Source organism: Podarcis vaucheri (genome assembly GCF_965113315.1).
Source record: "Podarcis vaucheri genome assembly, chromosome: 7".
NCBI classification, from domain to species: Eukaryota; Metazoa; Chordata; class Lepidosauria; order Squamata; family Lacertidae; genus Podarcis; species Podarcis vaucheri.
In genome coordinates this window covers 24,646,531-24,663,105 of record NC_138765.1, presented here as the reverse complement: position 1 = coordinate 24,663,105, position 16,575 = coordinate 24,646,531, and the positions used below count along the sequence as shown (strand labels likewise).

General features: G+C 42.6%; 1 protein-coding gene across 1 annotated transcript; it reads right to left on the bottom strand.

The window, feature by feature from the left end:
* Window positions 1-1,526: 1,526 nt before the first annotated feature.
* On the bottom strand, window positions 1,527-16,537 carry SNRNP40 (small nuclear ribonucleoprotein U5 subunit 40). The gene is made up of 10 exons (XM_082231883.1): window positions 16,281-16,537; window positions 13,417-13,546; window positions 11,569-11,662; window positions 10,195-10,360; window positions 9,246-9,368; window positions 8,468-8,588; window positions 6,570-6,652; window positions 6,077-6,138; window positions 2,873-2,976; window positions 1,527-1,962 (listed from the first exon to the last, which is right to left on the bottom strand). Exons 1-10 carry the CDS (start codon window positions 16,425-16,427, stop codon window positions 1,913-1,915), a joined length of 1,080 nt encoding a protein of 359 aa, XP_082088009.1. The 5' UTR covers window positions 16,428-16,537; the 3' UTR covers window positions 1,527-1,912.
* Between the last annotated feature and the right edge of the window lie 38 nt (window positions 16,538-16,575).

The window sequence follows — 16,575 nt, the reverse complement described above, 5'->3', positions numbered from 1 at the left end:
CTGCTGACTTAAAGGAATCCCTTGCTGGATTAGATCAAAAGGAGTTCAAAGTGGCAAGCTCTTATTCTGTGCAACAGGTATTTCAATTTATAAGGGCAATAGCAATTCTAGAACCACTTACAACACAACAGTGCTAAAATGAAAACATTTGTCTCATCCGTTTTGGAAGATCACTGGAGGATTGGGGGATAAGGCAGCTGCACCCTATGGAAAACAGTATAATTCATATATACTCATCCTCTACATGAGGGATAGCCAAAGTGGTGACTTATATTTGCTGTGGGACTACAACTCCCATCATGCCTTCCCATTGGCCATTCTGGCAGGGGCTGGTGGGAATTGCAGTTCAGCACCTAGCCGGTACAACATTGGCTAGCCCTGCCCTGCCCTCTTCTCCTGCAGCTCAACAGGTTGCAACTTTTGCTTTACAGCTGTGTTTGCTCCCTATACAAAAAGCTGGATAAGTGCCTGTGAAAGTGGTGGGAGCTCTTTAGTTTACAGACACACTACTACTTCTATTACTGAGTGAGCCATGCTAAGTGATTCAGTGCACACTATACTGAAAAGCTGATAACATCCAGAGTTTGGGGTTTCTTTCAGAAACATTTCTCATTGACCCACAGTTTTACCACAATAAGAACCAACCCGCAAATCTTAGAAGCTTGGGTCCTGGGATGTATATGGATTCATAAAAACCCAGCTTCCATCCCACCCTCAATATAGAGATAGGCCAATCTGGTTTGTAAACCACAATCAAGTATAGACTAAGCCAGATTTCTCCGTTGTCACCCACAAGCTGTTGGGATGAACAATTCTCATTTTAATACACTGTAGAGTTCTTACACCCAATTACACGGATGTTTTCAAACACTTTAGCCTCCATTAACCTGAGACTCTTGTTTGTGATTTTGGCAGCAAATTGGCAAAACGGCTGCTTTTCCGCTTTGCCACACCTCCAACCACACATTTATATACATATTTATTCTCTCATAGGAATAGCAAGTTCTGTGCTTTCTAGAAACCCTTGAGAATTTGTAAAGACGTTTCCTACCCTTAAAAACAATGGAAGAAACAGACTATCATTTTGCCAACTAGAACAGATTCGCTGAATGACACCCAGTGAAGATCCACAAAGAAGGTATGTGCTGAAACAATACTTTCTGGAAAACAATTCTGGAAGCCGTCCAGAGTGGCTGGAGAAGCCCAGCCAGATGGGCGGGGTATAAATAAATTATTATTATTATTATTATTATTATTATTATTATTATTATTATTATTACTTGACCATCATCCCAGTACATCAATGGAACATTATTAAAAGAAAGTAGAATATCATCTGTGCGGCATCATTGCCACCTGTGAGATTAAATTTTCTACTATTGCTTATTTAATTGTCCATTTTCTTTTCTTTTTTGCCCTTTGTGTGACGTTCTCCCCCCCTGCCCTCTGCCCCGCTTCTATGTAGATTAAACACTGCTGAATAATGGAAAAAAGTATACATAGCAATAAATTCCATCAACACACAGTTTTTGCAAAGTATTCTATTTATTTTCTGTATAAAAATGACAAGCAAACCTGGAGGGAAACATGAAATATTAAACGCTCCACATTTTACAAGTGTCAAATGATTTCAATAATAAGCCAAAAGCACATTGTGCAGGGAAAAATAAGAAATCTGTATGTCCATCTCAAAAATCTTAATACTTCAAAACCAGAAGCCTTTTCAATATTCTGCATAACATAGTCAAGAATTCAAGGAGGGATCCTCTAAAACACAGGTGGTTAATATTTAACTCTGTACATGAAATGGCATTTTCTGAAGTCTCTTCATCTTCCAAGATGAAAGATCTAACTTGGCCAGAAGCAATCCAGTTCCACACATCCAAGATGACAACGGTGCTGGCTGTCTTCCTCACTGGATCTCCCCCATATACAGCCTTTTGTCACTAGATGCAGAAAGTACTGATGGGAAGAAATACAAACACATTTGAAGAAAATGTGAAGGATCAGTTTTGACCATCTTATTCCACCCCTCTTGTACTTCCAGTATCACTTGATAACTAAATTGACTCTCACACGCATGCCTCAACATGTATGCTCTGACCAGAATGGCCTAATTTTTCTAAAATGCAGAGTTTGGGTCTTTCAACTCCTACTAAAGTTCAGGCAGCTACATTAATAATTCTAATGTGTTTCCTCTAACAGTAGCAATGTTATTACTTCCTCTGCAAAACAAAATGCTAGAAACTGTCAATACTAGAAAGTAGCCACAAGAGGGTGCAGCCTCTCAAGAATCTTTTTCATCAAGGAAACCGAGCAGGGATGAGAAGTCTGTGGCCCTCCTTGCGCTGTTGAGCTCAAACTCCCACTGGCCCCAGTCAGCATGGACAATGGTCAGGAATAATCGGAGTTGAAGCCCAACAACATTTGAAGGGCCACACAGCACTGTTATGGTACCAGTAACAAATTCTGAGGTCAAGCATGAGAAAGAAAAAGTAGATCTCTCCCAGCTTGATGTTTGCCTGCCCCCCATCTTAAAATTTATGTCACCCCGTTAAGCGGCTGAAAATTCTCTGGAGAGGACAGATCCAACCTACTTGAGTTCAACTAAATCCCCCCCAAGTAGGTTATATTTCTGTTGTTTGTGTTTTGTAGCATTACTATACCAAGACAACCCAAAAGAACAGGGCAGGGAGGGAAAGAAAGAAAGAAAGAAAGAAAGAAAGAAAGAAAGAAAGAAAGAAAGAAAGAAAGAAAGAAACTCTCTGTGCTGGCTAACAGATTCTCTTTACAATCAAGAATTCACAGAAGTCATGTTCCTTAATTAAAAGAACCCACTTCCAGGCTTCCTGACAATTCAAACAGAACTTACTAATTGGCTCCTCTGGATGAAAAGCCACTTCATTTATTGAACCAGCATGGCCTGGCAGCTTGTAGAGAATTCTTCTGGAGGTCGTATCCCACACATAAACAAACCTGTAATGAGAAATAACATGAGTAAGAGCCTCCCAATGGAATGAACTAAAAATAAAAGAGCAACTCTGTTTTGACCCAGTTACTCAATATTTCAGGATCTCTTATAGCTATGAGCGGCTGTGTTTACTAGAGACTACCCAGGAAGCCCTTTTGCTGTACCTGGATCTGATATCAGCCTGTCATATTACTGTAGAAAGAAAACCTGTTGCCTGCATGACCTTAGTTTGACACCACCTGCTGCTGGCTTTAAGTTAGTAAAAGAAAACCTAGCTAATTGATAGATATCTTGAATTTGGAGATGCAAGTCACTGAGTCTGAATGTAGCATTCCACGTTCAGGTGAACAGATGTATTCACTTAATGATCTACAAAGTGGAAGACTGTTACTCATTTCATGACTCATGAAGCAACACTACTTCATAATTTGAAAAACCAGCTTGCTTGCTTTAGTGATATCATGGGATATATATTTCTGTAAAAAACTAATATTGCATCACTGTCTGACTCAGTACTGTGGATAAAGTAACACTGCTTATTTCTAATATCTGAAGTCTGTCTGCATACAGTAAGCCTGTAACTTATTTTTAACTGGTGTGCATTCAGCTTCATTATTTGTCTTCAGTACTTAATATTCCACAAAAACTATGTGCTGCTGCATTTGACAGCCTCAAACCTTAAGACTTTAGGCAAACATGTCTTTTCATTTGCAATGGAAAGTTGCAATTTACAGCTCACTAAAGTTCACTAAAATGCAAAGTCAAATCTTTCAGAACTTCATTTCTGATCATCTGCTGCTTTAGCAAACAATGCTGTCCTGTAACTTACAAAAGCATCTCTAGTCACAAGGTGTTTTTCTGAGCATCTGAAAAATTCCAGTAATTTGCTAATAATGCTTTATGAAAATCTGCCCCTTGGATCTTTGCACAATAAATATGATGCATTATATTTTCTATTACATTCTGGTAACGGACACAAAACACTCATAATGTGGAATATTTTTGTTTCCCAACCAAGTATGTTGTAAGATATGGTTTGAGTGTACTCAAATGAGAATAGGTCTTCTCCAAAAGGGGTGAGCAATTTCAAACAGAATATAGGTACTTTGAAAGACAATAATGGGCTTTTTAAGTGACAAGAAGTGAGGAATACTACTCTGAGTGACACATGAACCAAACTTAAATGGCTCACTAAGGCGATGGCTGAGCAGTCCTAGGTAAGGACTTTGGCCACAATCCTATGCACAGTTAGTTAGAAGCAAGACACATTGAACCCAGAGGAGGTTACTTCCAAGTAGCCATGCACTGGCTGCTATTTGACCTAGAAATACAGATGTCACGAGACTTGTTTGTTTTTGCTGCAGCAGATGAACACAGCTACTCCTTCAGAAACCTTATGTTGATATGCATGGGAGGCTCAAGACGCAAGATTTAACAAGTTGACTCTTCAGTGCTAATCCTAACACCCTGTACTCAGATTCCTTCTGTGACTTCAGCCAGTTAAGCTCTCAAAGCTATTGGGTATTAAAGACTGGTTAAGTAGCTACTGCCTCAAAAATGTTTCACTGCCTTTCAGTTATTTCATCATTTGAACCTTGCAGTACGGGGACTGGAGATGAGAGACTTATGCTGCAGAAAGCCTGATAACCGAAACTTTCTAAAATTCAGTGCCCCCAACTTTAAGAAGTTGCCATTCTGAACTGAATTATGACCTTGTTATGGTCTGATTCATCAAATCCATTAAGTATTTTCCAATGTGTCTGCACTGTTCCCTCTCATCTTGCTTTGGTTGTGTCAACTTTGATGCACATGGCAACGGAACACAGAAGTATTTAATGCGCTTGCTTAGTGCCATCAGTGATTCTCCAAAGAAAAGCCCAGCTTTTAAGCATATCACAAAACAGGGAAAGAAATTTTGTAACACCCCATAAGACAGGAACTAATGCTCAAAATTCAAGGATTTTACTACAAATTGCATTATGATACATGCTGAATATTAGTGATGCTGAAAGACCAGTTTTTCAGTAGTTATGACTTTCACCAGAAAACAAGACGGAGACCTGTCTTGTTTGTAGCTGGAATTCATATCCTTTACTAAGTCGTAAGGGTGCCCTCAGCAACATATTGTAAGCAACACAAAAGAGCAGCATACCCCTCATACCATAATTACTACCTTCCGGATACACCCCCTTCTTTCCCCTTTACAAGATCACCAGATACATAAGCCACTGTTCATCACCAATCCATCAACATGGTCTGAAATAAGTTAACCAGCAGTTAATGTACTATATTTAGAAAGCTGTCTCACTTGCTCTGGCACCAACATTTGCACAGGAGGTGGGGAAGGAAAGCATGATCGCAAAGCAACTGGCTGGACTGCGCAGGCCAAGGTGTCCTTGAGTTAGGAAATGTCACTATGTACATCAAAAGAACATACACCGCATATATTTTCAAGAGAGCACTGCTTGAACTGGGATGCTGCTCTCTTATGGGACTAGAGTGTTAAAGCCAAGTACTTTTCACCCCTTTCATCCCCCCCCCCCCAGTTCATTGTGACTAATAGAAGAGATTCTGCTATTAAGCTTCCTTTCCTAGAGATGAACAAGTCTCAGAAGAACAGTTTGGTTAGATATCTAGATTACTTAGCCAATTAAAACTTACGTGTTGAGTAGGTCTCTAGAACAGTGTTTTCAAACTGATGAAGCAGAGAAGTCCCCTTCAAACACGCACACACTCCCAGTCAAATATCCACTAATTATTCTACATGGAACACACTGAGTGCAACCAGATACCTTCTAGGGTTTAGATAGAGTTGGAAGGGACCACGAGGGTGAGTTAGTTCAACCCCCTGCAATGTAGGAATCTTTTGCCCAACATGGGGCTTGAGGACACAACTCTGTGATTAAGAGTCTCATGTTCTACCGACTGAGCTATCCCAAGCTAAAGAACAGATTCCATTCCTTTCAAGTAGTAACGTGCTACTGCAACACACCTATAAGGCGATACCAGTCTGTCTTCGAGCACAATGGAGAGTGTGAGTGTTAAAGTCCCATGCAGCTTGGTACCTAGAGCATTGGTTTTCAGATGAAAATAAGAGGGCTTTACCTGTCTGCAGATCCAGCAGCTATTTTACTTCCATCTGGTGACCAGGAGCATCGCAGGAGATTCTAAAGACAAGAAAACTTAGTAGCACAATTCCAGGCATACCTTCATTTCCCTGATTCTTTTTGAAATAAAAACTCGCCAAGGCTTTAAGACATTAACACCACTGCAGTAATAATGGCTTGCCTTTGGAAGCTTAGTCTGCAGATATATATTGTACTTTATTGCCAGAAATACACAGTATCTTGTTATCTTATGTGAAATAGATTGTGAATGTCAAGATACTAAAATTTATAGGCCATTATAGCTGCACTTGGGGGTTAAAAAAACCTTGTTGCAGCGGCTTTAATTGGAATTTCTTCTCACACATTAATCTTGAGCACAGACCTTGTTAAGAGGTTTGTGGCAATCTGAAATTTTAAAAGCCATTTACTTATGAATTAATTCTTAGCTGCCATCCATAAACAAGGAGCATTTCAACCAGCACAGAACTCACCTTCTCAAAATTATGTACATTCCCTTGGAGGATCTTTACACATCTCTCTTTAGGGGCAAAGGGCCGAACATCCCAGATACGAACTAGAACAGAGCCCATACAAGCAGTTTAGAACCGTAGTAACGAGTATTATCCCACAATATTGCAGATTTGATGGTAAGTAAGCTGATAGGTTTAAAGACATAAGAACTGATTTGCTCGATCTGACCAGAGAGCCATCTAGTTCAGTATTTTGTTTCCCACACTGGCTAAACAGATGCCTCTGGGAAGGGCAAAAACAGAGGATGACAACAAGCACACAGCAGCACGATGTTTTTGAACATGCAGGGTCCATATAGCTATTGGTAGTATTTAGGTAAAGGGACCCCTGACCATTAGGTCCAGTCGTGGCAGACTCTGGGGTTGTGACACTCATCTCGCTTTATTGGCCAAGGGAGCTGGCGTAAAGCTTCCGCGTCATGTGGCCAGCACAACTAAGCCGCTTCTGGCGAACCAGAGCAGCGCACAGAAACGGCGTTTTCCTTCCCGCCGGAGCGGTACCTATTTATCTACTTGCACTTCGTGCTTTCAAACTGCTAGGTTGGCAGGAGCAGGGACCCAGCAACAGGAGCTCACACCGTCACAGGGATTCGAACCGCCAACCTTCTGATCGGCAAGCCCTAGGCTCTGTGGTTTAACCCACAGCACCACCCGCATCCTCTTGGTAGTATTTACCCACCCCAAAATTTGTCTAAATTCTATTTAAAGCCATCTAAAGTCAGTGGTGGTTACCACATCATGGGGCAGTGAATTCCGTACTTTACTTATGCATCATGTGAATAAATATTTCATTTGTCCAGAATTTACTGGCCATCACTTCCATTGGGCAAGCCCAAGTTCTAGCATGGTGAGATCAAGAGAAGCTGCTTTCATCCATCTAAAAGCTACACAGCCTCAAAAATTCCAGCCATTTTTCACAGGGAAGGTGCCCCAACCACGCAATCATTTTGGGTTACTCTCCCCACCCCCAACTTTCCCAGACCTGTAACAACCTTTTTGAGATGGCAGCAACCACAACTGCAGACAGAATTCAGGTATAGCTAGCTAGAGCATGGTTTCAGCCAGACAAGCAGCCTCTAGATGGTGACATGACTACAACTTCACACACACAAACATTCAGCTGTGCAGGGAACAGAGGGAACATTTTTGTAGTCTAGCTTTTAGTGAGGGAAGGGGGGAAACTTCAATTTGACTGAGACTGTCATATCACAGAGTTGGGCTGAGGATGTTGTGCCAGGGTGTAGGGAACCTAAGGGTCAGGCAAGCCAGAGACAAGGAATCTGAAGGATGGACCAAGAAAGGAGGACTTGAAGGAATGGTAGGTGGATTGAGGAAAAAAGTAGTAGAGATAGATCATCAAATAATTTGTTAATCAGAGAAGCAACTAAAAAAAACCACTGTGGTGCTTAATGGAGGGGTGCGGAACTTCCAGGTGTTTAAACTCTCACAACATCTGACCATTGACTATGCTGACAGCATCTGAAGGGCTGCAGGTTCTCAAACCCCAAGTTAAGATCAGGAAAACGGTATGCTATGATGAATGCGGGAGGGAGACAAAAGTCCTACAGAAGCTAGAGATGACAGTTAAAGTCTGCATTTTGACAAGGGAATCTGCCAATTGTGGCTTCTTCTATCATTGTAGCAGTGTGCCCTGGCAGCCCTAATGGGACAAAAAGCAGGCTTCTGGCAATAATAAATTGCATCACACTTCACTTACAATTTTGGCAACTACCCAAAGTCTTGGTGCATTTTAGGAGACATTTCCAAGTTCTGACATACTGGCTGCAAGCTAGTAAAGACTAGTAGTAGTATGCTTGGTTACATGATCCTTAATGCTATTTTCCAACAGAAACAGTTACCTGTATTGTCCATGGCATTGGAAAGCAAGTAAGAGCCTTCTGAACTCAGACTGAGACCTGTGACAGAATCAGCATGTCCTCTCATTGTGTAAGTTAGCTTGTTCTGACGAAGGTCCCATACCTTTAAGGATATATGAGCAGATATATGGTGTCTCTCTCTCTCTCTCTCTCTCTCACACACACACACACACACACACAGAGAGAGAGAGAGAGAGGTCTTTAAAGTAGTTAGCTCTATATAGGGCTGTTGAAGCTTTCAAGTGAAGTTGCAAAATGAGGAGCAGAGCCTAAACAAATACATGGAGATTTATTTATTTGTGATATAATCTCTTAGACTTCCAATGTCCTTGTAAGACAAATAACCTATGCCAGGTCTTGAAAGACAAAAATCCCAACATCTGTTGACCAATTGCCCTTTTAAAGGAAAGGGACAGCCCATAACAAATAATTAATGGGTCTACTGTTTCTGATATGAGGGCTTTCAGGTCTCACTGTGTGCCATCTTCCTGGCACAGGGAGAGCTGGCACTGCCTACTCGTCTTCACAGTAGAACCTTATTCCCACACCCCCAAGAAAACTAGAAGCTACCACTGTCTTCTGTTTCTTCATTGCTCCTTCTGGAGGTGGCTAAGTGTTCTAACGAGAGAGGAGAAGGGTCTGGGGCAATGCAAAACTTAAAACTCGTTTGAAACTAGTTTATTTTTCAAGTGCAGATAAGCCCTTTGTCCAAGTTACAAATATGGAATCTAAGGAAGGTTCAGTTCAACAAACAGCTTACCTTGATATCATTGTCTATGCCTCCAGATATTATCTGATCACTGGTATCATTGAAGGTCACTGCTAACACCTGATATGTATTTTGAAATGTTTGAACAGCAGCTTTTTTCCTGATGTCCCATAACTGGAAGCGAAAGCAAACAAGATAGACATTCATAACCCACCCTTCACCACAGGGGCCAAAAATAGCTCAATACAATTAAGCCATGAAAGGTCTCGTAATCCTGAAGGCCTATGCACAAAAGGTGCACCCTGATTCAACATTAAAAAGTACTTACTGACAAGGGCAGCTGTCCCTGGGAGGGGATGGCATTCAACGAACTGGGAGTCAACACAGAAAAGGCTCTCTCACACACTGCTGCCCCATGAACTTCACATAGTGTCAGAACTGAGAGCAGGGCCTCCTCCGCAGATCTTTTAAAAAGTCTACATGGGAGGAGGTGGTTCTTCATATATTTGGGAGCCAAGTCTTTTAGGGCTTTGTAAATGGCGGCACCTAGAATTGGGCTCAGAAGCACAATGGCAACTGTACAGCTATTTAAGAACTTGTGTCCTCTCAGTCATGCCCACCAGCACCTTGGTCTGTGCGCCAGTTGCAGCTTCTGAACAGTCTCCAAGAGAAGGCCCACATAAAGCACATTGTAATAGTCCAGACTTGAGGTTTCCAGAGCATAGATTGGTGTGATTATCATGCTCACGTTAAGAGTGAGTATCTTCAAAATGATAAATCTACAAATGTAGGTTTTCACAGAAGCTGGAACCGGGTTCACATTTGACTAGTTGATATTGGTGGAAAGAAAATAACAACTCCGTATCCCAAAAGAATGTACCTCTTTAACAGAACTCTTTACTCAGCAAGCAGCACCTAAAAAGACAACTGCTTACTGATCACATAAACCCACACTAGTATTTACTATTTACATTGCAAGACGACAATTATCCATACTAACCTTTACCGTTCCATCATCACTGCCTGTACAGACCAGCTGAGGTCCACGTCTTGCTGGGTAACAGGAATTCACAAATGATGTGTGACCTTTGAGTCTTTTCACCCTCTCTCCTGTCTCACTATCCCACACTGCTACAGTTTTATCGGTGGAGGCAGAGAATAGCATGCTAGGAGAAAATGCAATGCTGATGAAGTGCTGAAAAGCAGCATTTCACATGTATTAAAAGGTATTCAACATTCAAATAAATGGCCCTTAGGTAGAAGACAGTTAAAAGTGACCACAAAAAGCAAAAGACACCTACTACTAACTGTCAAGCATTTTGCCCAGAATGCCAGCCTTCTGATGGAGGGGGAAAGGGAAGGCAAACATACTCTTTTGGTCACTACTTTGTGACAAAATCCAGTTATCCCAAAGGGTTTCCAAATATGCAGTACAGTGGAACCTCGGTTCACGAACGTAATCCATTCCAGAAGACCGTTCGAGTTCCGAAACGTCTGAAAACCAAGAACTCACTACAGAAGCCTCAGTTCAATTGAGAAAATTGAAAAGCAAGCAGTGGAAGCCATTTGACTTCCGAGGCGCGTTTGAAAACGGAAGCATTTACTTCCAGGTTTTTGGCGTTCCGAAACATTTGGCTTCTGAGACACTCGAAAACTGAGGTTCCACTATATACAACTACCGCAGAATCTTTATTTAATTGAAACATTTTTACTGTTGCTCTTTACCTAAAAATGCTCTCAGAGCTGCTTACAAAAACAAATAAAGAAAAATAAGTAACTGTAAAAATAGGTGGTGTGTAAGTTACAAAATCTTGTACAAATCCCTAGGTGTAAGTGAATCGCCATTGTGAATAACCTTGTTCTGCCAGGCAGCCATGCACCACTCCAGTCCCCAAAGGCTTTTACTACTATTAGTATGTTGCTCCAGGATCTGTTTGGCAGAAATCAGGAAAAGCAGCAGGGAATAGTGGAATGGACTGAATGGCTACAATGTGACGGTGACTACCTGCCTGCATTCCTATCCAACTTTTCTCCCTCAAATCACAGGGTTGTATTCAGTGCCCATCCTACTCACAGTAGACCCACTGAAGTTAACACAATGACTAAATAAGGTTCATTAATTTCAGTGAACCTCCTCCAAATAGAACTTAGCTGGATATAACCCACAGGAAGTTCATTTCTTGCACATGCTTTCAGAATTTGTTCTGAAATATTTTGACATATTAAAAAGAAAATCACCAAGTGACTAGAACCAACAACCAGCAAAATATAAGTACACAAGCTTCAGTAATATACTCCAAATGACAAAAAGTCATTGCTAATCAATTAAACAGCAGTTAAAAATATCCACAACAAGAATTATATATGTACTAACCTGCCATCAGTGTTATAATGTAGTTCCATAACTGCTCCGCTATGTCCTTTCAGAGTGGCATAATTATCACAGTCCCCATACACGTTCCATAACACTAGAATCAATGCAAGATCAAGATTAAATACTGAAGTCATGTTGGCATTTCCAAGTGATAAATCCTCTTAATGAATCAGATGCACTTTTCAGATCTAATGCTTAGCCTTCAAGTAGGTATAACTTCCAGAAACAGATGGTGGGTGGTGGTTGCTTTTAAGAAAAGAGCATCATTTTTTACCTGGGGGAAACTCTTCTATACCTAACAAAGGCAGTGAGAGAAAATATTCACAATCACTTCAAAGAAACTGTATTGCAGTATGTAAGCACACGAAAATGTCTGTGGTTCATCATGAATGCAAGATCAGATTCTTTTCAATTTAAAATGTTGATCTTCACACTATGTGTGTACTTTTGAGTTCACAAATAAACCTTAGTAGATATTAGCATGCTAGTACAATGTGGCCTATGTGTTTTTAAAAAGGCTACCATCCTACTGAGTAACAGATGAAAAGAACAGATGCTCTCATCTGGCTTACTGTTGCATCCTATGTGAACATCATGGTTTGTTTCACTTCCCAGGATTCTTGGTTCAAATTAACTGAGGTAGGGATTGTGATTTTTGCTCCCACTAGAATTAGAGGAGAAACAAACCAGGGGTTGTTTGAGCAACCATGGCAAACCATTGTTTATCATAGCATGTAAACTGGGTCAGGTATTCTTAATATTAATTTAAACTAGGGTTTCAACCTGTAACTGATTATGGACCTTTCATTAAAGCATCTACAGTATAATCAATTACTTTTCCTTATAAAACTACTGATGGCTTTTCTAGCGGATAATATCTCTTAAGATTCCCATTGTGGCGACTTCTACTCAGCCAGAGTCATCAACCTTTATGGCCTGTGGGCACCCAAGAAACTGTCATTGGCACCATGCACAGCAGACAACCACACACACATGTGTCGTCACTCCACCCCAGCCAGCAATTAGGCTTTAAAATGCCCTAATTAGTGAAGGGTGTGTAGAATTCCTGACAAGTCCAGCTGGGGAGGCAAGAGTTAACCTTCCATCCCCAGCTGCAATCTCCAGGAAGATTCCCCACCGCTATTTTATTATTAATTAATTAATTAATTAAATCTGCATACTGCCCTTCATTCATAGATCTCAAGATGGTTCACAGCATAAAAACACAAGATAAAAACACAAAATTCATAATAAAAACAAAACAAAACAATAACTCCCACTTCCCCTCATGCTTGGGGGGTCACATAACTAGCTAGCATGCTGCAGTCTTATTTATTATCAGAATTAACCAGACAAATTGCTTCGCCAACTAAGAACTGCCATACACCACCACTATCATGGAGCCAATTGAAAGCTTTTTCTAAAACCTATTTATCAAGCAGCAATTTGGGGGAAGGGTGTCACAGCTGGGGGAGAAGGATTGACCCTGACCTTCCCAGTCATGATCCCAATATCACTTCTCCCTAGTTGCAATTAGGCAGGGGTAAGACTATTGGCTACAATAGAAGGTTTCATTCAATGCAAATATGAGGAGAGTGAAGTGTGGGACTCCATTGCACTCACAAGCACCATGCGGGTGACCCATCACATACACCATTAAAACTTTGGTATTAGTCATACATAAGTTTACTTTTAATTAATTAAATTAGCTTACTTTGGTTGATTTACTGTTATGTGTCCTTGGTTAATTTAATATGTTGTATGCTTTTCTTTAAAAAAAAGCACACAACTAACCCAATTAGTTTTAAGCAAACAAATTGTATTTAGAAGTTTATAACGTAGACTTACATATCAACCTGTCGAATCCAGCTGATGCTAAGGTGGCTCCATTAGGATGAAACTTACAACAGTAAACTTCTCCTTCATGCCCCGAAAGCAACATTATAGGTGCCTGGAGAGAGGAACATCTTGGGGGGCCCTGAAATATGAAAAAATGCAGAATACCCAACAAGCTATGAGAGAGTCTGCATCCAAATGAAGAAAAGAAGACTATTACTCATAAACCAGTGATGAGGAACCTGTAGCACACAAGATGTTGGACCCCAACAGCCTCAGCAAACATGGCTAATGATCTGAGATGATAAGAATTATAGTCCGATATCATCTGGAGGGCAACTGACTCTCCATCCCTGATCTAATGTCTTGTGGCAAAGGTAAGCACTTCCACCAGTCTGAAAACATGACAATTTAGCCCTGAAGATTAATTCTAAAAGCTGTAACACAAACCACTTACAGTTTCAACAAGTGCATTAAAATACCCTAACCTTGTTCCGTTCAGATGTTTTGGACAATAGCACTCTTCAATGCTAACCACTGAGCAGGCTAGTTGGGGCTGATGGGAATTGTAGTGTACAGTGGTGCCTCGCAAGACGAAATTAATTCGTTCCGGAAGTTTTTTCTTCTTGCGAGTTTTTCGTCTTGCGATGCACGGTTTCCCATAGGACTGCATTGAAAATCAATTAATGCGTTCCTAGGGAAACCGACTTCAGACCAGGTCCGGGGACAGTCTGTCCCCGAACCTCCTCTGAAGGCTGGGGGGGGGGGGGACAAGGGCTTTTCTTCCCACCCCCAGCATTTTAAAAAACCCTGGGACAGCGGAGGACTTCTCCGCTGTCGGGGCGATTTAAAAGCCCCTGGGAAGGCAGGCAGGGGGGACAAAGACTTTTGCCCCCCGCCAGCCTTCAGAAGAGGTCCTGGACCTCTTCTGAAGGCTGGCGGGGGCGAAAGTCTTTGCTCCCCCCGCCTGCCTTCAAAAGCTGTCCGGCCCAGGCTTCACGGACCTTTCCGCCAGCAGCGGCAGCACTGCCGCTGCTGGCGGAGACTTGCCGGCATGTTGAAGCCTGCGCGCAGCGCGCCCAGGCTTCGCGGATCTCTCCGCCAGCAGCGGCAGTGCTGCCGCTGCTGGCGGAGACTTGCCGGCATGTCGAAGCCTGCGCGCAGCGCGCCCAGGCTTCGCGGATCTCTCCGCCAGCAGCGGCAGCGCTGCCGCTGCTGGCGGAGACTCTCCTGCCTTCAAAAGCCGTCCGGGATAGCAGGAAGCGCTTCCCTGCTATCCCGGACTGCTTTTAAAATGCTGGCACTGGGGAGCAAAGCCTTTCGGCCCCCGCCAGCCTTCCTGGACCTCTTCTGAAGGCCGGAGGGGGGGGGGAAAGGCTTTGCTCCCCACCGCTAGCATTTAAAAGAGGTCCCCGGAGATTTCCCTATGGGCTTTCGTCTTGCGAAGCAAGCCCATAGGGAAATTCGTTTTGCGAAGCGCCTCCAAAACAGAAAACCCTTTCGTCTAGCGGGTTTTTCCGTCCTGCGAGGCGTTCGTCTTGCGGGGTACCACTGTAATATCTGGAGGGCCTTGCAAGGATTATCCCTGGATTTTGGTATAAAAATGACTGGCAATTGGCTACCACTGAGAAAATAACTTCTAAATTACGAAAAGAACAGAAAAACAAATTTTATGTAACATGTTGGTCATTTATTCAATATATAAATAAAACTGTCCTTAAAGATAAAGCATCGTTGAAGACATGGCTATCCTGAACAGTATGGCTTGCACTACATTCTTCTCTGGAATGACTCTTTGTGATTGATAAAACAAATTTTGTATTGGGGCATTATAGGCTGGCTATTTGGATATCTTGTGCTGAGTAATAATAATTATTTACGATAATGTACAACCTAACACCTCTTATGGGGGTGGTGATGTTATATATTTGTTTGAATGTCCAAAACACCAATAAAAATATTTAATAAAAAACAACAACAACCCAGGAGTGTGTTGGGGAAGGCTGGTCTAACTGATCACCCAGGTGAAATAAAAAATCGGTAACTAATGCAAACTAATTATAGTCACTGGGTGCTCAATGGTCATTCTCGGGGCCATGTGTGCTATTAAAATACTGAGCTAGAGGAACCCATAGACTCAGCATAAGACAGCTTTCTATATCTGTTACTCTAAACACTAAGCACAGTTACAGAACCACAACGATGGCAATGAAAAGCTATTTTGACCACTCATTCAAAACGATGTAGTTCTGTGTAACAGAATGGACCTTTCCCTTTAACAACTACCTCCACTGCTTATTCTCCTCTTTTCAGAATGCTAGCCCCTCAAGACTCCCCCATTAGTTCACACTATTTACACACACACACGTGTTTCTGAGACTAGTGCGGTGCAGCAGTTGGTATGTTGGACTGTAACAGACTTTCAGTGTTGGGACTATAGCACTGCCAGACGTTGTTGGACCACCATCATTCCTGGACCACTGGTCTCTCTAGCCAGGGATTATGGGAGTTGTAGTCCAACCATACCTGGCGACCCCCAGGTTGAGAAATGTGGACTATATACCATGTGCACCTGGACTACTTCTGGGTGGCGTAGTGGTTAGAGTGCTGAAGGGAAAAAACGCGATATAAACGCAATAAACAAACAAACGGACAGGGAATCGCGAGGCCGTCCAGAGGTCGCACCGCATCTCCCGTCATCCCTAACCGTGGGCTCCGCTGGCAAGGGCTGCTGGGAGTTGTAGTCCCACAGCATTTAAGCTGCCTCAGGGTTCCCCGTCTCCGCTTTAAGGCCTCACTCGCTATCACGGCGAGGTAATAATGCATATTAAAAGAGAGCGGTTGGGCGCGCGGCCTCCGCTCCTCAGGGCACTCACCGCCTGCAACAAGGCGCCCGGGGGCGGCTGCCCAGCGCCAGGCCCCGGCCCCAGGATAAGCTCGTGGCGGGGCTTCTTAGCCCCGGACGCCGTCGCTACCAGAGCCATATCCGGGCCGGGCGCTTTCCGTTTCTGCGGGTCGATCATCGTGCTCCTTCGTCGAAAAGGTCTCGATTCCCCTCAAGGCCTCAAAGGCGCGTCAAATTGAGGGGAAACTGACGCCTCCCCGTTCCGATTGGCGGCTCCCTACCAAGGCCCCGCCTCCTCCGCGACGTCTCATTCGCGGACGCTATCC